This window comes from Marmota marmota, unplaced genomic scaffold (genome assembly GCF_001458135.2).
Source record: "Marmota marmota marmota unplaced genomic scaffold, marMar, whole genome shotgun sequence".
In the NCBI taxonomy this organism is placed as follows: Eukaryota; Metazoa; Chordata; class Mammalia; order Rodentia; family Sciuridae; genus Marmota; species Marmota marmota.
In genome coordinates, this window is record NW_026000081.1 from 2,458,350 (window position 1) to 2,478,545 (window position 20,196).

Below are 20,196 nucleotides of genomic sequence, written 5' to 3' on the forward strand. Positions count from 1 at the left end.
GAAACTTTGTTTATGTTTAGATTTCTGACCTATCTGGAATTAATTTATATGTGCAGTAGGAGAAATACAATTTTATCTTTTCCCACACACATTGTTCAATTGTCAAAATACTGTGGATTTTAAAAATACTATCACTCACTAAATTTCCCAACTCACTTGCATCAACATCTGAACTTTTTTTTTTTTTTTGAAGACAATGAAAACCCACTGAGATTCTTTTTGATGCTGAGTAGGTGGGAGATTGATGCTTAGCTGTAACCAAGGCAGACTTCCTAGCAGCCACAGTACACCAGATGGCCAGGAGTACGAGGGGTGGAGGGGAGGGTTATATAGAGAAGGGAGTATTGCACATGGGCCCACGAATGCTCATAAAGGACTAATGAACTGGTTTGCATGGGTTGGGTGGAGGGCAGGGATTGCCACCTATTGGCTAAATAGGTGGGTAGATCCAATGCTAGACAATTTTTTAAATGCAGATAGGTAAAAAGAAAAAAATATGTATAACCTATAATCCCACCACACACGATAATAATTTTTTAACTTTTTGGTGTTTCTTTTCTATGCATATACATCACTTAATTAGGACCATATCATATGTATATAGCTTTTTTGCATCCGTTTTTTTCAGTTTCATATTGTTGTTTTTTTTTCTAGAGAGAGAGAGGGAGAGAGCGAGAGAGAGAATTTTTTTAATATTTATTTTTTAGTTCTCGGCGGACACAACATCTTTGTTTGTATGTGGTGCTGAGGATCGAACCCGGGCCGCACGCATGCCAGGCGAGCGCGCTACCGCTTGAGCCACATCCCCAGCCCTCAGTTTCATATTGTAAACATTTTCACATCATTAAAAAATTGTCCAAAAACAATTTTAATGGCTGTATTTCATTTTCTTCCTGACAATAATTTAAACATTTCCCTAATGTTGGACCTTTAAGTTTCCCAAATTTTAACTGTGTGATGAACAACTTTGTGCATACATATTTTTCTGGCAGTGGTTTTAGTGGTTTTTAGAAGAACAATTTCCTGAAGGTAAGAACCTTTTTGAGATTCTTGATTAAATATTACTAAATGGCTTTTAGAGCAATTCAATGTTTATGGCCACCAGTTGTGTTTGTGTGTGTGTGTGTGTGTCCCATTATATTCACCTTGCTTGCTCTGTTAGATATGTATTTGTTTGCTATTTTTGATACGCAAACATTATCTTCTTCATAGATCTCCCACCCCCTATGTGTACAGAAGTCTTTTTTTTTCAGTGCTGGTGATTGAACCCAGGTCTCTGAAAAATGCTAGGCAAGAGCTCTGAGCTACACCTTTAGCTCAAGACCACCCCCCCCCCACCTTTTTAAAGTTTGGGGTGAGGAGTAGATCAGGGGTCAGTCGGGTGGACACCAGAGGTAGGTACAGAATAGGGTTCAGAGTCCAGAATCCAGGGTGGGGAGAGAAGAGAAAGCCAACTTTGGGAAGGAACTCTGTGGGGGAGGTGAGAACTGGGAGGAGCTGGACAAAGAGCTTAGAACAACTGGGTGTGGGGGCAAAGGGCTCCCACAAGGGAGAGAATAGGGAAGAGACTAATTGCTGCTCATACACTAATTACATTCAATGAAGTTCTCTTTAGGTAGGATTCTCTTCCCACTCCCAAGGGGCAGAAAATCCTACCTAGTTGGATAGGGTGTCTGCAGTCCTGCAAAGAATCAAACTCCACTTCTTTATAGAATGCAAGATGAATCAATAGGATGTCAATAAGGATCCAAAGCCCAAGACCAAAGCAATGATAATACATGATCATAATAGTAATTACAGGCTAGACACAGTTCTAAGCACTTAATTTACATTAATTCATTTATCTTAATCATCATATAAAGCAGGTATTCTTAAACTTACAATGAATGTTGAAACAAACACAGAGAAGTTAAGTAACTTGTTCAATGTCATTCAGGAAGTAGGTGGAGGAATCGGAATTTGAACCCAGTCATTCCAGCTTCAGACTTTAAGCTCATTAACTCTCAAATATATAAATTAATGTCGGAAGGGAAGGTAGCATTGCAGGGCACACCCTGACTACCAATGCCTGCCAGAAAAAAAAAAAAAAAATAGACGACCCAGGTGAGAATGCGAAGAATGCAGAAACAGAACTTCTCAAAGTGAATCCCAGGACGAAATAACTTCGTTGGACCTTGCCTATGTGCCAGGCATTGTGCAGAGGGGCTTCACAACATTCCTCACAATAACCCCTGTGAGTGAGGTACATTCATTACCCCCAACCCATTTTACTGATGAGGAAGCTGACTCTTGGAACTTGCCAAGACCCAGGGCCCGGCCAGGCCAAACGTGGCGTGGACGCCCACGTGGCGGCCGGGAAGAGGAAAAATGGCGGGGGCGGGGCCGCCGGGCGTGGACGGAGGGGGCGGGGCCACGGACCTGGCGGGGCCTACGGCTGCGGAGGCTGGCGCGGCGCCGGCGGGGTTTCGGTGGGGTAGCACCTGTTGGCGTGACTCCCCCACGGTCCAGCCGTGGGAGTCGGATCCTGAATGTCCAGGGAGTGTTGAAAGAAGCCTAGACGAGTTCCGGGTACCGTTCTCTGGTGAGCACGTGTTCTGCCCGCCTCTGAGTGCAGGACTGGGGGTCGGGACGCCGGGGTCTCAGAGGCCAGTCCGGCTGCCGTCGTCGGCGGGGATCCGTTTCCAGCCAACTAGCAATTTTGAAAAACTGCCTTACTTCCCCCTTCTCAGTGCCAGGGTGGGGGCCCTTGGAGCAAGTTGGCTGGGTTTGGGCCCCATCCCCTCTCCTCTCCCTCACCACCCGGCCTTCCCTTCTGGGCAGACCCTCGTGGGAGACTCCCTGGTGCCCCGCGGGACTCTGCCAGCATGGCCTCAGGTAAGTGTATGCGCTTGTGTTGCGGGAGGGAGTCTGGGACAGAGAAGTGCTGTGGCCAGGGCGACAAGAGGGTGGGGGTCTCAGTGCATCACAGCCTACAGAACTCAGGGACGGCGACCAACTCCTTCTGGAAGGGCCTGGGGAAGCTGAGCCTGAATGTGCAAAGACTGAAGCAAGTCAAGAAGAGTCTGGGGTCTTTTCCCTGGATCCCAGACTTGCCCCTGCCTCTTGGCCTCCCTGCTTTCTTAGAAGGCCGTTTCTGCTGGACAGTGGAATTTTCCCAGGACAGGCCCCTCCCTTCTGGACTGGGATTCTCAGTTTTGCACTCTCCTCCCAGAGCTGGACTACCCCTGGAACTGGGGGTCGGGTGGAGAAGAAAAAGGGGAAGTCTGTCCCAGAGGCACTGGATTTTCTCCAGTACACTTGCGCTGCCCCTAGAGCAGTGTGCTCTGAGCTTGGAGGAGCTCAGGCTGGATTCCTGTTTATTATTATTATTTTTTTCTGCCAGGCTGGCTGGACCAGGTAGCCTGGACTTTGGCCCATTTGCTTTAGAGTCTGGGCAAAGGATGAGGGTTCCTGAGCCGGGTTAGTGTAGAGCTGGGGGCTGGCCCTGACCCATCTTATTTTATCCACCGTAACACCCATCAGGCACAGCCACCATCAGTCACGTCACTGCGGGGACCGAGGAGGGAGGGGAGGAATAAGGGGCAGGGATGGAGGCCCCACTCCGCGAGGTTGCCTAGACAACATCGGCAATCGTGGCCAGGGCCTCTTCCGCCTGCGGGGTGCTGCTTCCTGCATCAGTCACTCCCGCTGGGGGCGGGGCGGAGGAAGGGGTTGGATGTGGCAGAGCCGGGGCCCAGCCGGTGCTGCTCAGACTCCTTCATTGTCGCCTTGGCCCCAGCCATGGCATCGTATTCATCTGGCCCTGGCAAGTCCAAGGCCAAATATCCCTTTAAGAAGCGGGCCAGCCTGCAGTCCGCAGCTGCAGTGCCAGGTGAGTGTGTGCTTGTTTCTGGCCTCAGGCAACTGGCTCTGCCCCAGCACCTTCTGCCCAGGTCACTGCCCCTCTCAGGAAGGGGCCCTTTTCCTGCACTCTTTCTGCAGTGGTGCCCCTTGATCTCAGTTCCAGAGATGTCTGGCTTGAGAGTTGGTGTGCAGAGAGAGACGGGGTGGGGATGACCAAGGTTTCTATGTCAGGGATGCTGTCCTCTGTAACAAGGAGTGGGTGTGGGTGTGGGTGCAGCAAGAGGTGTGTGTGCACACGTGTCTGCGTGTGCAGATGCTAGGACTGCGTGTGAAGTGTGTGTGTGAATGGAGTGGGGGTGTGTGGGACTGACTGGTTTGTGGACTGGCCACCCTGATTGGTGCTTGTGTCTTTCCCAGACAGACTCAGGCTGTACTCCTGTGGCTGGTCTATCTTTCCAGGACCCCCTCCCTGGGGTTCTGACATCTGGACACATCCATTGCTGGCCATCATTCCAGAGCTCCAGGCTTGACTCTCTCTGCCGTCTGTTGTTTGCTTGTTCCTGTGTTGTGAGCCTCCTTAGGAGAGTGCTGCCCTTGGGGCAGACCTATGTGCTTTGTACTCTGCATCCTTTGGTTTGGTTCCCATTCTCTGGGCATCTCTGCACTGTATGGAGCCTGTGGTGTGATATGGTTGTGCTCATCTCAGTGAGGGCTCAACCTCCTGGGTGAGTGCTTACTGAGGACAGGTTCCAGCAGGCAGGAACCTGCTGTCTGCTGCCTGTAGGCCTTGTGGCTAAGCAATGACCCCACTTTGATGACCAGGTCATACCAACCCTCCCAACCGCCCGCAGTTGTCCGTACCTATAGCCCAATTATAGGTATGGGGGTGGTACCAGGTGGCCAGAATCTTGGAGTTGGTGGAGTAGCCCTCTCTGGTTTTTGGTTGACTAACGTGTGAGTGTGGGTGTGGATGTGTGACACTGTCGTCAGGAACCTCTGGCACAAGTCCCAGGAGGAGAGACAAGTAGGTGCTGTCTTCTAGGCCTGGCCTCAGAGACTGTCCTCTTCCAGTATTTTCTTGTGCTATTGAAGATGCCTGGTTTGAAGTTTGTAATGTCCTGAGGGTCTGTTTCTCTGTGCCATTCAGAAGGTATATGCCCTGAGGCTAGCTCTGTATATGCTGCCTTTCTGTTGAACCAGATGGTGGCCAGGTGGTGAGAGCATCTGATACTTGGGGCCCCAGCCTGCCAAGGCAGTGAGTGGGGAGATCCTGGTTTAGGGGGGTAATAGGTGGCCAGAATCTTGGAATTGGTGGAGTAGCCCTCTCTGATTTTGGTTGACTAACTTGTGAGTATGGGTGTAGATGTGTGGCACTGTGGTCAGGAACCTCTGGCACAAGTCCCGGGAGAAGAGACCAGTAGGTGCTGTCTTCTAGGGCTGGCCTCAGAGAGCATGGAGGTTACTGCCTGTGTGTCACCTCTAGTGAACCCCAGGTGGCTCTCTGCAGTGGCCTGGCAGGCAAGGGTGGTTCTGCCTGCTGGAACCTGTCCTGCACACCCCAGCATTGCTGTGCAGTCCCCAGGTCACCCTGCTAGGAGAGAGGATAAGATTAGGACCTTTGACTCTACTCCTGCTGAACCAGCACAGACCAGCCCTGGAAGCCTATGGTCTACTCTTCATGAGGGGTTAGAAGTGTTCTGGGACCTTATCTGGGGAGTAGTATATAGGCTCCAGGCTCTTGGGCAAGCAAAGACTTTACACCCTGAGGGTGGGGTAGGTGCCCATCTTTTCTTCCTCTTCCTACTGTGCCCTCTTCCAGGTAAGACATGGTGTCATACCATCTCTGCCCCTGTCAAGTTTTGCTTTCTTTACTGTGCTTCTTTGCTCAACTGCCTTGGTCCTGGCCTAGGACTTTATAGAACATGTGCAGAGCATTTTCTCTGTGAGCCCTGGGGCTGTGGCTAGGCAGTGCAGGGGCCCTTTCTCATTGTTTACAGCCTACATCCAGAGATAGAAGCCATGTCATATGTGAGTCCTCTACATGCTAGTGCCCTTTCCCAAAGCTCTCCTCCTGGAGGGTTTGTCCTGATCCTGACAATTAGATGTAGAACAGGAGTTAGAGGTTTGGGGGCCATAAAGCCTTAGTATCTGGCTCTTACTTAGAGTGGGCCACTCCCCCAGCTGTTAGTCAGCTCTTCTTCCCACAGAGACCTTTTTTTTCCTCCTGAATGACCCCTTAGTCAGGGCCAAGAAGATAGTGGTGGGCAGAGGAAGCTGACCTGGGGTTGCTGGTTTCAGAGAGGAAGAGAGCTGCTGTCCCTTCTTTTCTTTCTTCCTACCCTTTGGCCAGCCAGCCCTTGCCTGCTTCTGTCCCCTAGGGCAGTGGTTTTAAGGAGGCTTAGCCCCTCCCTGCCAGCCTGCCCTGGCCGTATCAGCCTGCCTTGCTTCTTCTCCCCCTTGGGAGCCCTGCTTCTGGCTGGGCCACCCCAGTCCTGTAGAGCTTAAGCCTCCTACAGTTCAAGACTTTGTCGTATCTCCCAAATCTGATGTTCCTTCCCTGGGTTTCTGAGCCCCCTGAGCTCCCTCAACCCTCTACTCTGGCCATCCAGGGTCTCCCCTGCTTGCAGCTGCACTTGGTACAGCCCGTGCCGGCCCCTGAGCTGTCCTGGGGGACTGGCTGCAGCTTCACTCGGCAAACAGGCGGGCAAGGGGCACAGGGCTGCTGGCTGGAGCAGCCTGAACTCTGCAGGTAGGGTTCAGGCAGGACCAAGGTGAGCAGGGGAGGTGGTCTTGGATCTGGGACAGTCACCTCTTTCTTCCCTTTGTCCAGCTTGGAATCAGACCTAGAGTACTGGGAAATGGGCACAGAAACCTTAAGGCATGCTACCTGGGCAGAGCCTTTAATCCCTCCCCAAGTTAGGATAGAGAGGAGAAAGAGGGTGCTGGAGGGGTACACCCTGCACAGCTGTCTGGGAGAGCCAAATTGTCTGTGAAGAGCTCCGTACAGGGGAGGCTGGGAGGGTCCTTCCTGGTGGGCCGAGAGTTCAGTCAGTCCCATAAAGGAACAGCTCCAAGGCCCTTCAAGTCGTGTCCTTATGCACATGAAGAGTTTTGCTCTTACTGGAGAAAGACCCCTGGCCTTTGAGGCTCCCTTCCCAGGGCTCTCCACGGGGCCTCCGGCCCAGATCCTGGGGCCTCTGAGTGGCGCAGACTGTTTGTGGCAGCTTCCTTTGGAGGGGCAGCCAGCAGTGGGAGGGGCAGGTTGGGGCCAAGCCACATCTTGGCAGCCCTGGGGTCCTGGGGAGAGGGCAGGCCTCCAGGGAGAAGCCAGGGTTCCCTGCCAACCAGGCCTTTCCCTTCCCTGAGGACTGGTTCCCTAGGTCAGAGCTGAGTGCCTGCTGTGGCCTCCCTGCCCTGTAGGTCTGGGATTGCAGGGGGCCTCTGGCCCCTTTGAGTAGAAGATCTGCTAGTCCAAGGGCCGATCTGATCCTGGATCAGCTGCTCTGGAGTCTGTGGGCTAGAATCCTGGGTGTAGCCAGCCACCTGGTCCTTGCCTGCTGTATGTCTCTCTGTGTGTGTCTCTGTAGTGTATACACATGTACAGGTGTGTCTGCCTGTGGGGGATAACATGGTAGATTCTCATGACCCCAGGGAATGCGCCCTTATCTGGGCCTCAGGTGAATTGAATGAATCCACTTGTCTTGGGGCAGATGCAGGACCTCCATCCCTGAGCCTGGGATGGTGAGGGGTCCTTCCTTGTACTGGGCTGTGGGTGAGGTCCTTTAGGAGCCACTCAGAGGCACCTTCCTCAGCCTCTGTGGAGGGACTTCCCACTGTCCAGGCCCTGGACTCCCTCAGGGACTGGCCTGGGACAGGCAGCGGCCCTTGGCTTCCAGGGCACCCAGGCCCTGCCCATCCCCACCCTTGACCCTGACATCACTGTCTCTGCAGAGGCTCGGGGTGGTCTGGGGGCCCCTCCGCTGCAGTCTGCCCGATCCCTGCCGGGCCCCGCCCCCTGCCTCAAGCACTTCCCGCTCGACCTGCGCACGTCTATGGATGGCAAATGCAAGGAGATTGCCGAGGTATCGCTTGGCACCCCCCTCCCCTCAGCCTCTGTTCCCACACCCCTCTGTCTCAGCTGCCTCACCTCAAGCTTGGCTGTCCCTGATCCTCAGTCTCTCCCAGGAACCCCAGCTCCTGCTGCCCACACCCACGCCCAGGTTCTGCAGGGGAGGGCTGGGGCTGAGGGCCCAAAGGAGAGGCCCCCTGACCTGTGTTGCCTCCCTCCTGCCAGGAGCTGTTCAGCCGCTCGCTGGCTGAGAGTGAGCTCCGAAGTGCCCCATATGAGTTCCCTGAGGAGAGCCCCATTGAGCAGCTGGAGGAGCGGCGGCAGCGGCTGGAGCGGCAGATCAGCCAGGATGTCAAGTGAGCCTGGCACAGAGCCTGCCCAGTGCCCCTCTGGCTTCTTTCTTGTTCCATCCTCCCTTTGAGATCTACCTGGGAGCACAGGCTTTGAGGCCAGGCTGTTAGGTTCTGGTTTTGTCTTCTGTCCACTGGGGTGGCCTGGAATATGCTGTTTAACTTCAGGGTCTGCTTTCTTACCTCCAAGGTCGGGTGAGCAAAGCATAGGGTCCTACAGTCTTGCCTGTGAGGATCACATGTGACAAACTCTGCATAGCACCTAGTGTAGTACTGGAGCCTGGGAGCCAGAGCGACCCTCCTGTTCTTCTGACCTCTTGCTCCTCTTGCCTCTAGGCTGGAGCCAGACATCCTGCTTCGGGCCAAGCAAGATTTCCTGAAGACGGACAGTGACTCAGACCTACAGTGAGCAGGGCAGGGGTGCACACACAGGGGAGGTGGAGCTGGGGCCTGGCTGCACGAAGTGTGCTCCAGCCCCTCCCTTGTATGCCTCCCCCCTCCTGTAGGCTTTATAAGGAGCAAGGTGAAGGCCAGGGGGATAGGGGCCTGCGGGAGCGTGATGTGCTGGAGAGGGAATTTCAGCGGGTCACCATTTCCGGAGAGGAGAAGTGTGGGGTGAGTGTGGGGCGAGGTTTTGGATTTCCATCTCTTTCTGTCATGTCCAAGGGAGCTCCCAGGCTGGGGGATTTCCCAGCCTGGGGAGCTGAGGATAAGGCCTGCAGAAAGTGTTTCTCATTCCTAACAGCTGGAGGGACAGAGGGTCTGGCTGGGAGCTCCCTGATATGCTGGGACCAGAGTAGGCTACCTGTTCCTGGGTCTAGGCCTGCAGGAGGTGGGGATGGTGTGAGGTCTGGGGAAAGCCACAGGGAAGAGGTGCTCGTGAGTCTTGAGTCTGGGTCAGAGACTGAGGAGAGTGACTGCGTGTGTTCCCCCGCAGGTGCCATTCACAGACCTACTGGATGCAGCCAAGAGTGTGGTGCGGGCACTATTTATCCGGGAGAAGTACATGGCCCTGTCGCTGCAGAGCTTCTGCCCCACCACCCGCCGCTACTTGCAGCAGCTGGCAGAGAAGCCCCTGGAGACACGGACCTTTGAGCAGGGCCCCGACACCCCTGTGTCTGCTGGTGGGACTCTTATCCCTGACGTTCCCCAAGTGCCCTGGCCTCCTGCCTTGCCCATGTCTCCCCATACCCAGGATAATTCCAGCTTCTTGAACACCCAGAGGGTGGAAGTTGGAGCTGGAGCTGTACTCTAGGACCTTTTTTTAAAAGTTTTTTTTAGTTGCCAATGGCCCTTATTTATTCATTCATTCATTCATTCATTCATTTATATGTGGTGCTAAGAATTGAACCAGTGCCTCACACATGCTAGGCAAGTGCTCTACCACTGAACCACCACCCCAGCCCTCCTTCTGGGACCTTTGATGGATGTCTCATTCCCTCTAGAGCCTCTGGGCTGGATCGCAGCTGATCTGGGGGAGCCCTGGTCCTAACTCCACCGTTTCCACCCTTACAGATGCCCCAGTGCACCCCCCTGCTCTGGAACAGCACCCATACGAGCACTGTGAGCCAAGCACCATGCCTGGGGACCTGGGCTTGGGTCTGCGTATGGTGCGTGGCGTGGTGCATGTCTATACTCGCAGGGATCCTGATGAGCAGTAAGATGGGTGTGGTGTGTGCTAGGGGATGGGGGAGATGACATCTGGGAGGTGCATGGCTTCCTTTCCTTACCCAAGCTTCCCCACTTGCAGTTGCTCTGAGGTGGAGCTTCCATACCCAGACCTACAGGAATTTGTGGCTGATGTCAATGTGCTGATGGCTCTGATTATCAATGGCCCCATGTGAGTTCTTTCTGGTCACTCTGCTTGCTTCCTAGCCCAGATTCTCCAGCCCTAGCACTGCCCTGTTCTGTCCCATATCTGTTACCTGGGCTCTGGTCTCCCCACCCCACCCCAGTCACCAAGTCCTTGACCTTCCCTCAGTCTGCAGCCCTCTTGGCCGCCTCTGTCTTGGACCCTCCTGCCTCTTCTTGTGCTCTGCTGCCTGGGCTCTACCCAGGTTCCTCCCTCAGGGCCTGAGTCCCTGCCTTGCTGCCTTCCTACTGCCCAGAAAATCATTCTGCTATCGCCGGCTGCAGTACCTGAGCTCCAAGTTCCAGATGCATGTACTGCTTAACGAAATGAAGGAACTGGCTGCTCAGAAGAAAGTGCCACACCGAGACTTCTACAACATCCGCAAGGTGGGTCTTCAACTGTGGTCCTCTTTGTGTCCTGACTGTGCACCTCTGCCTGGCCTCCCTATCCAGGGCCTGGGATCCCCACTCAGCATCCAATATGGGGAGCCCTCTCCCATCTCACTGTGCTGGCCCTAGACCCTCTGGGCATTTGGTAGGCTCAGCAGTGCCCTGTTCCACTCTAGGTGGACACACACATCCATGCCTCATCCTGCATGAACCAGAAACATCTGCTGCGCTTCATCAAGCGGGCAATGAAGCGGCACCTGGAGGAGATTGTGCATGTGGAGCAGGGCCGTGAGCAGACTCTGCGGGAAGTCTTCGAGAGCATGAATCTCACTGCCTATGACCTGAGTGTGGACACACTTGACGTGCACGCGGTCTGTCCCCATGCATGAGCTGGGGGGTTGGGTTAGTGCAGGAGGTGAGGGTCAGGGGTGACCTGGGCCTGCCCATCTCCCCCAGGATAGAAACACCTTCCACCGCTTTGACAAGTTCAATGCCAAATACAACCCTATTGGGGAGTCTGTCCTCCGAGAGATCTTCATCAAGACCGACAACAGGGTTTCTGGGAAGTACTTTGCTCACATCATCAAGGTATGGAGGCAGCCTAACCTACTGAGCTGCAAGCCTGGGTATAGGTGGGGTGAGGGGACAAGGGACTTAAGAGGTCTGACTGAACATGCATGGCAAGTGTGCAGAGGGTGGGAGAGGAGCCTAGGTGTGGCAGCTATCCTGCACATGTCTAGGAGGTGATGTCCGACCTGGAGGAAAGCAAATACCAGAATGCAGAGTTGCGGCTATCCATTTACGGGCGCTCGAGGGATGAGTGGGACAAGTTGGCACGCTGGGCCGTGACTCACCGAGTGCATTCTCCTAATGTGCGCTGGCTCGTGCAGGTGCCCCGCCTCTTGTGAGTGTCCCTTGAAATGGGAGGAAATACCAGGGCTGTATTCAAGGGGGCCTGTCTTGCCTCCTGTCCTCCTGGGACTGGGAACCTCTCCCTGCCCGGCTGAGCCCTCCAAGTACAAGGAGAGGCCTCCCTGGCCCAACCACAGTCTATCCAACCTGACTACCCTGGCATCCCCACTTTCCCAGTGTAGTTCACACATGCTTCTGTGTTCTTGGGCCAGCTCTGACCCTTACCTTCTTTCTGGGTTAATTCCTATTGGCTCTGACCGATTGTCTCACCTACAGTGACGTGTACCGCACCAAGGGCCAGCTGGCCAACTTCCAGGAGATGCTGGAGAACATCTTCTTGCCATTGTTTGAGGCTACTGTGCACCCTGCCAGCCACCCGGAGCTGCACCTTTTTCTGGAGCATGTGAGGGAAGGGTGGCAGGGGCTGGGTGTGGGCAGGACAGCCAGGCTCAGGCCCAGCCACCAGCTTTGGGATTGACCACGAATTCCTATACCAGGTGGATGGTTTTGACAGCGTGGATGATGAATCCAAGCCTGAGAACCATGTCTTCAACCTGGAGAGCCCCCTCCCTGAGGCTTGGGTGGAGGAAGACAACCCACCCTATGCATACTACCTGTACTACACCTTCGCCAACATGGCCATGTTGAACCACCTGCGCAGGTACCTGTGCCACCCAGTGCTGATCCTCTGCTAGCGGTCACGTGTGTGCCGAGGTGGGGCTGTGGAGCTGACCCTGTCTTCATGCCCTCCCAGGCAGAGGGGTTTCCACACGTTCGTGCTGAGGCCACACTGTGGGGAGGCTGGGCCCATCCACCACCTGGTATCAGCCTTCATGCTGGCGGAAAACATCTCCCATGGGCTGCTTCTACGCAAGGTCAGGGTCTACACCCCAGGCTCCCCTCACAGTTGTTTACCTTCCTTTGAACCTTTGGACTCTTTCAGCAACTGATCCTCCTCACCCTGACCCACAGTCGGATTCCTCCTTCCCACTGTAACTAATGTTCTCTACCCTAGACTAGGCCCTTCCAGGCTAGGCCTCTACTTGGGTTCTGGCTATAACGTGAATTCTCAAATCAGGTCTAACCTGGACCCATCCTCCAACATGCACTACCTGCTACTGTGGCCCAGACCCCCCCATCCCCCAACCAGCATTCTCTTCTCTGCTTCAAAGCCATCTAACTGGTCCTCCCTCTTTTGTGTCTGCCCAGGCCCCAGTCCTGCAGTACCTGTATTACCTAGCCCAGATTGGCATTGCTATGTCCCCGCTCAGCAACAATAGCCTCTTCCTCAGCTACCATCGGAACCCGCTACCTGAGTACCTGTCCCGTGGCCTCATGGTCTCACTTTCTACTGATGATCCTCTACAGTTTCACTTCACCAAGGTCAGAGACCAGCAGGCAACTTGGGACACTAGGGTATCTGGGTTGGTGCTGCCTCCTGCTGGGGATATGCTACAGCCTAAGTGGAAGTTCTACAGGATAGGGTGGGAGCAGGGAGGGGCTGCAGGGCCAGGTGCACCTATCTGAGGGATCCTGCCCTATGCAGGAGCCGCTGATGGAGGAATACAGCATTGCCACTCAAGTGTGGAAGCTCAGCTCCTGTGACATGTGTGAGCTGGCCCGCAACAGTGTGCTCATGAGTGGATTCTCACACAAGGTACTAATACCTGCCTACCTGGGCCTTGACTCTGCCTTTCTCTTCCCTTCCTCCATATTTGGGGTCCTGACCTTGTCCCTGGGATGATTGGGAGTAGGCTGCAGCCCTGCCCATTACTCACATGTCCTGCAGGTAAAGAGCCACTGGCTGGGACCCAACTATACCAAGGAGGGCCCTGAGGGAAATGACATCCGCCGCACCAATGTACCAGATATACGTGTGGGCTACCGCCATGAGACTCTGTGCCAGGAGCTGGCACTTATCACACAGGCCGTCCAGAGTGAGATGCTGGAGACCATCCCGGAGGAGGCAGGTGTTGCCACAAGCCCAGGGCCTCAGTGAGCCTGGCCCTTGTGGTGCCCACCCCATCTCAGCACCTTGACCATGAGTTGTTTTCAGACCCCTCCCATCCTGTTGTACTCTGCATGTCTCCATCCTTCTTTGTTTCTGTTCTGCATGTCTCTGACCATGTGCTGTCCCTGGGCCACCTCGGTGAACGTGATGCTCAGGAATTTGCTTTACTGTTGTTTGACTCAGGTGGTACCCGATGGCCAAGATTTAAGGGCTGACCCCACTGGTGGCCCTGTCCTAGGATCCTCAGAAACCTGGCTGTCCTTTGGGTACCTCTAAGTGTCCACAGGGACTTGGAAGGGTTGTCCCCTTTAGCTAACCAAGGTTGAACCAATCGACCAAGGCAAAAGGAGCTGGCCCCTTTTGCCCCTGGGGGCCTGCCTGGGCAAATCCGAGCTTTGGCTAGAGTTGAAGTTTAGTCCCCTGTCCTGTTATGTGACTGAGGGGCTGTTGAGAGGGCCCTGTACACTCTGCTGTAGGCACAGGTTCCTGAGGCCTTGTGGAACTCCAGCAGCCATGTCCTGGGCAGAGCTGGGCTTGAGCTCGCTCAGAGCCTGGACTGCCTGGCCTGAGGTGATGGACTTGGGCCTTGGAGGTGCTGGACCACTGCCTCTGCCAAGTCACTGCCCAGCAGCCTTTTCCGTTTTTTCCCTGGTCCATGTGCTTCTCTGGTGTTAGCTTCCTATGCCTCTGTGGGAGGGGGCAACTGCCCTGTGCTGTGTCTGGGGCCACTGCAGCTGGAGGGTGCTGGATCTGCCACTAGCCCTGTGGGGTATCCGTTTTGTAATCCCCAGATCTTTGACCAGCCCAGGATCCCAGCTGGCCCCCTATGTTGTGTTCTGGACCGAGGCCTTTGCTGTGAAAAGCAGTGTTTCATATGACCCATCTTTCCTAGTGCATGAGAAATAAAGGTTATTTAAGTAACAAGACAGGAGGAGTCTCTGTTGGGAGAGGGAGAGCCGTTGGGGGTGCTGTGGTTGGGTGCCAGGGACATTCTGAATGGAGGACCAGCACATTCTGATGGGAGCGGCTTGTACACTTGGACATGAACAGAGGGAGCTATAGGACAGAAGAGATGCCCAGTGGGCCTTCATCCAACTTGCCGCCTCTGAGTCTGGCCCCAGGTGTGGGGCACATTCGTGTCATACCAGTTTGAAAGATGATGGCCCTTCCTACCTTTTATTTCATGTGCATTTGCAGCCGGTTGATGTGAGCATACACCCTTACAAGCCACCTGAGACCAGGACTTCTGACATCAGGATCTGGGGAGCTTGTTTAAAATGCCCTTTCTAGGTCCCACCTTTAGAGATCCTGATTCAGAGGTGGAAGTTGTGGTGCAGATACCAGCAATGCCCCCACAGATTCAAGGCTTCAAACCCAGCCTTAAGCAATTCTGCTTTTGTCTTGCACCCACTGCACTGTTTTCAGAGCACCTCCTTGGCGTGGAGGCTGCTGGAGCCTTTTGCCTGTATGAGGAAGGGAATTGTAATATGCCCTGGGCTGTGCAGGGCCCTGGGTGGGCAACAGGGAGGCCTGTCATGGTTGCTGCTTCACAGGGAAGGAACTGGGGGCTGGCTGCCTCAGAAACAATCAGCCCTAAAATAGCTCGAGGCTATAATTGAGGGTCTGGATGCTGGAGGCTGTGGGCCACTCCTCCCCTCTGTCAGTAGTTCTGCCCCTGATGGCCTCTCTTGGCAGGCGATGAGTGCTTGTGCACCTGGCCCCAGCCTCCCCAGCAGGTGCCCTGGGCACCCTGGGCAGAGCTCCCCTGATCCTCCTGCCTCCCAAAGGCTGCCAGCCAGGCCTCTGGTGAGGACCCAGGGCCCCTGTATACAGAGGCATCTGTTGCCGATTCTTTCTAGGCACTTGCATACTAAATGTTGGCCCTGGGGGATAAATGGGAGGCTCTACAACTCTGGCTGGTTTCTAGCTGGAGAAACAGGCTCAGGAGGTGAAAATGGCCAGTGGTAGAACCTAAACTGGAGCTTGGGGATTAGGGCTCTCTTCCACCCGACCCTGGGCCTTACCTACCTCCCAAACAATACTTTTCAAGGGTAATGGGACTGACTTTTCAAGGATATATTTAATATAAATAACCTGTATCTTAGCTTTGTAAAACAGGCAAGCAGGATTAAAAGGGAGGGTGTGTGTGTGTGTTTGTTTTGGTATTGAGGATCGAACCCAGGATATTGTGCATCTTAAGCAAGTGCTCTATCACTAAACTGTATCCTCAACACTTCTAAATTTTTATTTTGAGACAGGGGGTCTTGCCCAGTTGCCTGGGCTAGCCTCTAACTTGAGATCCTCCTGCCTCAGTCTCCTGAATAGCTGGGATTACAGGTGTGCACCACTGTGGCCAACCCAGAAGAGCTTTCTAGATTAGGACTAGGACTTATTCTAGAACTTTTTGAAGTTCTTAAAGGCCAGGACTTCCTGTCCCCTGCCAACATTTAGGACTTTTCCACCAGTGAGAACTCCCTATTTATTTATCGTTGAATTTGTCATTTAAATCAATCCTTTGATCCCCTTTCTTGTCCCTTGTTTTTGTCAGTGTGTGCTCAGGGCTAGCCTTAAGAATTTTACAAAATTCAAAGAGTTTCTTAGCAACCTCTCCATAATTTTTTTTCTTTCTTTCTTTTCTTTTAATATTTTTTGGTTGTCAATGGACTTATATTTATTTCTATGCGGTGCTGAGAATTGAACCCAGTGCCTCACACGTGCTAGGCAAGCGCTCTATCACTGAGACACAACCCTAGCCCTCCAATTTTTTTCTTTTTAAAATCATTATTAAAACATTGTACAAATCAATGGGTTTCACCGTGACCTTTTCTTACATCCATGTTTTATACCTTAATCACATCCACTTTCCCTTCTGCTCCCTCTTCACCCCCACTCCATCCTCTTCCCCTGAAAGTCCTTCTTTTGCCTTCAGGTTGTCTTGTTTACTTTCTTAGTTTTCACCTATGAGATGTAATATGTGATGCTTGCCTTTGAGTTTGGCTTTTTGCTTTACATGATGTCCTCCAGTTTTATCCATTTACCTGCAAATGACATGGTTTCATTCTTCTTTATGGGTGAATAATGCTTTGTTCTGTATATACACCATGTTTTCTTTTTAAAAAATTTTTAGTTATAGATAGACACAATACCTTTAATTAATTAATTAATTGATTGATTTTTATGTGGTGCTGACGATCAAACCCAGTGCCTCACATGTGCTAGGCAAGAGGATCAAACCCAGTGCCTCACTTGTGCTAGGCAAGAGCTCTACCACTTAGCCACAACCCCAGCCCTACACCATATTTATCCATTTATCTGTTGACAGGTACCTAGAATTAGTCTAGGTACCTGTCAACAGATACCTAGAATCAGTCTTGATTGTTCTGGATAGTGCCACAGTAAACATGGGTTTGCAGCTAATCTCTTTTGTATGCTGACTTCATTTTCTTCAGGTATCTAACCAGGAGTGGGATAGCTAGATTTTGTGATAGTTCTATTTTTGGTTTTTTGGGAATCTTCATACTGTTTTTCATAATGACTATTTACATTCCCATCAAAAGTGTATAAGGGTTCCTTTTTTCCACAGCCTTGTTCAAATTTATTGTTATTATTTTTTTCTATTAGCCATTCTGACTGGGGTGAGACGGACTCTCAAAGAAATTTTGATTGTCATTCCTTGATGGCTAAAGATACTAAGCATTTTATCATATCATTAGCCATTTGTATTTCTTTTGATAAATGTCTACTGAGATTATTTGCCCGTTTTTCGTTTTGATTACTTGTTCTTTGGTCAGTAAGTTTTTTGAGTTCTTTATGTATCTAGATATTTAACCCTGTGTCAGATGAATGGCTGGCAAAGAGGATCTCCCATTCTGCAGGTTGTCTCTCAACTCTGCTGATTGTTTCCTGTGTTGTACAGAAGCTTTTTAATTTGATGTGATCCCATTTGTCAGTTCTTGTTTTTGTTTCCTAGTCTATTGGAGTCTATTCAGCCAGCTTAGAGTGTTTCCTCTATGTTTTCTTCTAGTACTTTCAGTGTTTCAGGTCTTATGTTTCAGTCTGTTTTATTTTGAGTGGATTTTTATATGGGGTAAGAGATAGGAGTCTATTTTCAATCTTGTACATATAGCACTTCTTGTTTAGGAGGCTGCTGTTTCTCCCATTTATGTTTTAGCTCTTTTTTTGAACAATCAGTTGTCTGTAGCTGCATGAGTTTATTTCTGTGTCCTCTCTTTGGTTCCATTGGTCTGCATGCCTGTTTTTTATGCCAATCCCATGCTGTTTTGATTACTGTGGCTCTGTGGTGTGTTTTGACACTGGGTATTGTGATGTGCCAGCATTGTTCTTTTTGGTTAGGATTGCTTTGGTTATTTGAAGTCCTTTGTGTTTTAATTTTAGAATTTTTTCCCCAGTTCTGTAAAGAACATTATTGGTATTTTGATGGGGACTATATTGAATCCATAGATCACTTTGGGTAGTATCACTGTTTTGACAATATTAATTCTCTCAATCAAAAAATATGGGAAGTCTCTTCATCTTCTAGTGTCTTCTTCAGCTTCTTTCTTCAGTGTTTTGTAATTATCACTGTGTAATTTTTATCTTCTTAGGTTTATTCCTAAATATATCATTTTTTGAGGCTATTGAGAATGACATTGATTTCCTGATTTCTTTCTCAGTTCACCATTGGTGTATAGAAAAATCTCCTGATTTTTATATGTTGATTTTTTTGTATCCTACTATTTTGCTGAATTTGTTTATCAATTCTCAGAGTCTTTTAGTGGAATCTTTAGGGTTTTCTAAGTATAGAATCATACCAGCAAACAGGGATAATCTGACTTCTTCCTTTCCTTTTGTATCCCTTTTCTTTCTTTTTCTTGTTTGATTGTTCTGGCTAAAATTTCTAGTACTATATTGAATAAGAATGGTGAGAGTGGATACCTTGTATTGTTCCTGTTCTTAGAGAAAATGCTTTCAGTTTTTCTTCATTCAGTATGATTTGGCTATGGAATTATTATACATAGCCTTTATTATGTTGAGGTACAAGCCTTCTATACCTTATTTATTCAGGACTTCAAATATGAATGGATGTTCAATTTTATCAAAGGCTCTTTCTGCATCTACTGATATGATCATGTGATTTTTATCCTTAATTCTATCTATGCACTGTATTATGTTTATTGGTTTGTGCATATTGAGCCATACTTACATCCATGGAATGAAACCAACTTGATCATGGTGTGTGATCTCTAGTGTGCAATTGGATTTGATTTGCAAGTACTTTGTTAATCAGGGATATTGGCCTATAATTTCCTTTTTCTGTTGTATCCTCATCAAGTTTTAGAAGCAGGATAATATTGGCTTTATAGAATGAGCCTGGAAAGTTTCCCTCTCTTTATATTTTATAGAATAATTTTAGAGGCATTTGTGTTAATTCTTTTTAAGAATGTGGTAAAATTCAGCAGTGGATGCATCCAGACCTGGGCTTTTCTTTGTTGAGAGATTTTTTTGTGTTTTTTGTTATTGTTTTGATATTTGTAATTGAACTCAGGGGCACTTTAACACTGAACATCTCCAGCCATCCCCGCTGCCCCCCCCTTTTTTTGGGGGGGTACCAGGGATTGAACTCAGGGGCACTTGATCACTGAGCTACATCCCCAGCCCTATTTTGTATTTTATCTAGAGGCAGGGTCTCACTGATTTGCTTAGTACCTTGCTTTTGCTGAGGTTGGCTTTGATCTCATGATCCTCCTGCCTCAGCCTCTGGAGCTGCTGGGATTATAGGTGTGTGCCACCACGTCCAGCCCCATCCCTTTTTATTTTTTGAGACAGGATCTCTCTACATTGTTGAGATTGGCTTCTAACTTGTGATCCTTCTGCTTCAACCTCCCAAGAGCCTGGGATTACAGGCGTGTGCCCTTTTCACGATTAGGAGAGTTATTACTGCTTCAATCTTAGGAGAGTTATTATTGCTTCAATCTTATTACTTGGGATTTGTCTATTTAGGTTTTTTATACTTTCTTGGTTCAATTTTGGCAGGTCATATGTATCCAGAAATTTGTCCATTTCTTGTAGAGTTTCCAATTAATTCACGTATAGTTTTCCATTGAGCCTTTGAATTCCAGTGGTATCTGTTAATGTATCCTTTTTCATATCTAATTTACTCATTTGGGTCTTTTTTTTTTTTTTTGATTAATTTGCTAAAGGTTTGTAAATTTTATCTTTTCAAAGAACTGTGTTTTCTTTCATCAATCCTTTGCATTATTCTCTTAGTTTCTATTTCATTTATTTCTGCTCTGATCTTTATTATTTCTTTCCCTCAACTGATTTTGTTTGGTTTGTTATTGTTTTTCTAAGAATTTGAGATGCATCATTAGATTATTTGAGTTTTTTTTTTTTTTGCAGGTACTCATTGCTATAAACTTCCATATAATTTTTTTTTAACAACTTGTTTCTGGTTTTCAATTTCTAGAATTTTTTCTTTCAAACATATATCAAAAGCAAATAATCTTAAAACATCAAAAAAGTCTAAAAAGAAAATCAGTTTCTTAAATAACTTGGAAAATATAGAGAAATGGGAATAAGAAAAAAACCCCACTCATACTCTGCCAGTTTCACCAAATATTTTCTAATTCCCTGTGTGCCTGAGGTATATGTATATATTTAATACATTTTAAACATTAACGTCTTCCTTTTGGTTCTTTTTTCAAGTGGCATTTTTTAGTTGAGATATATATATATATATATATATATATATATATATATATATATATATA

General features: G+C 49.9%; 1 protein-coding gene across 9 annotated transcripts; it reads left to right on the plus strand.

Annotated features, from left to right (window-relative positions):
• Positions 1–2,415: 2,415 nt before the first annotated feature.
• Positions 2,416–14,352, plus strand: Ampd2 (adenosine monophosphate deaminase 2). 9 transcript variants are annotated; one of them, XM_048815122.1, is made up of 19 exons: positions 2,416–2,581; positions 2,821–2,874; positions 7,795–7,925; positions 8,138–8,268; positions 8,599–8,667; positions 8,769–8,877; positions 9,200–9,386; positions 9,778–9,919; positions 9,998–10,102; positions 10,371–10,500; positions 10,680–10,874; positions 10,960–11,091; positions 11,244–11,407; positions 11,692–11,818; positions 11,913–12,076; positions 12,170–12,290; positions 12,625–12,798; positions 12,962–13,072; positions 13,205–14,352. In XM_048815122.1, the coding sequence occupies exons 2-19, from the start codon at positions 2,865–2,867 to the stop codon at positions 13,412–13,414; spliced, it is 2,412 nt and encodes an 803-aa protein (XP_048671079.1). In that variant the 5' UTR covers positions 2,416–2,581; positions 2,821–2,864; the 3' UTR covers positions 13,415–14,352. The 9 variants fall into 9 exon arrangements, with proteins under 9 accessions (XP_048671079.1, XP_048671083.1, XP_015360570.1 ...); XM_048815126.1 differs by lacking the exon at positions 7,795–7,925 and having other exon boundaries at positions 8,737–8,877; XM_015505084.2 differs by lacking the exons at positions 2,416–2,581; positions 2,821–2,874 and adding an exon at positions 2,951–3,871 and having other exon boundaries at positions 10,013–10,102.
• The last annotated feature ends 5,844 nt before the right edge of the window (positions 14,353–20,196 follow it).

What these genes read in the sequence shown, in the direction of transcription:
- Ampd2 (XM_048815120.1), top strand. Translation starts at nt 3,781, where the DNA reads ATGGCATCGTATTCATCTGGCCCTGGCAAGTCCAAGGCCAAATATCCC. An exon ending in AATGCAAGGAGATTGCCGAG is followed by an intron (nt 7,926 to 8,137) that starts GTATCGCTTGGC and finishes CCCTCCTGCCAG; the next exon opens with GAGCTGTTCAGCCGCTCGCT. An exon ending in CGCAGGGATCCTGATGAGCA is followed by an intron (nt 9,920 to 9,997) that starts GTAAGATGGGTG and finishes TCCTTACCCAAG; the next exon opens with CTTCCCCACTTGCAGTTGCT.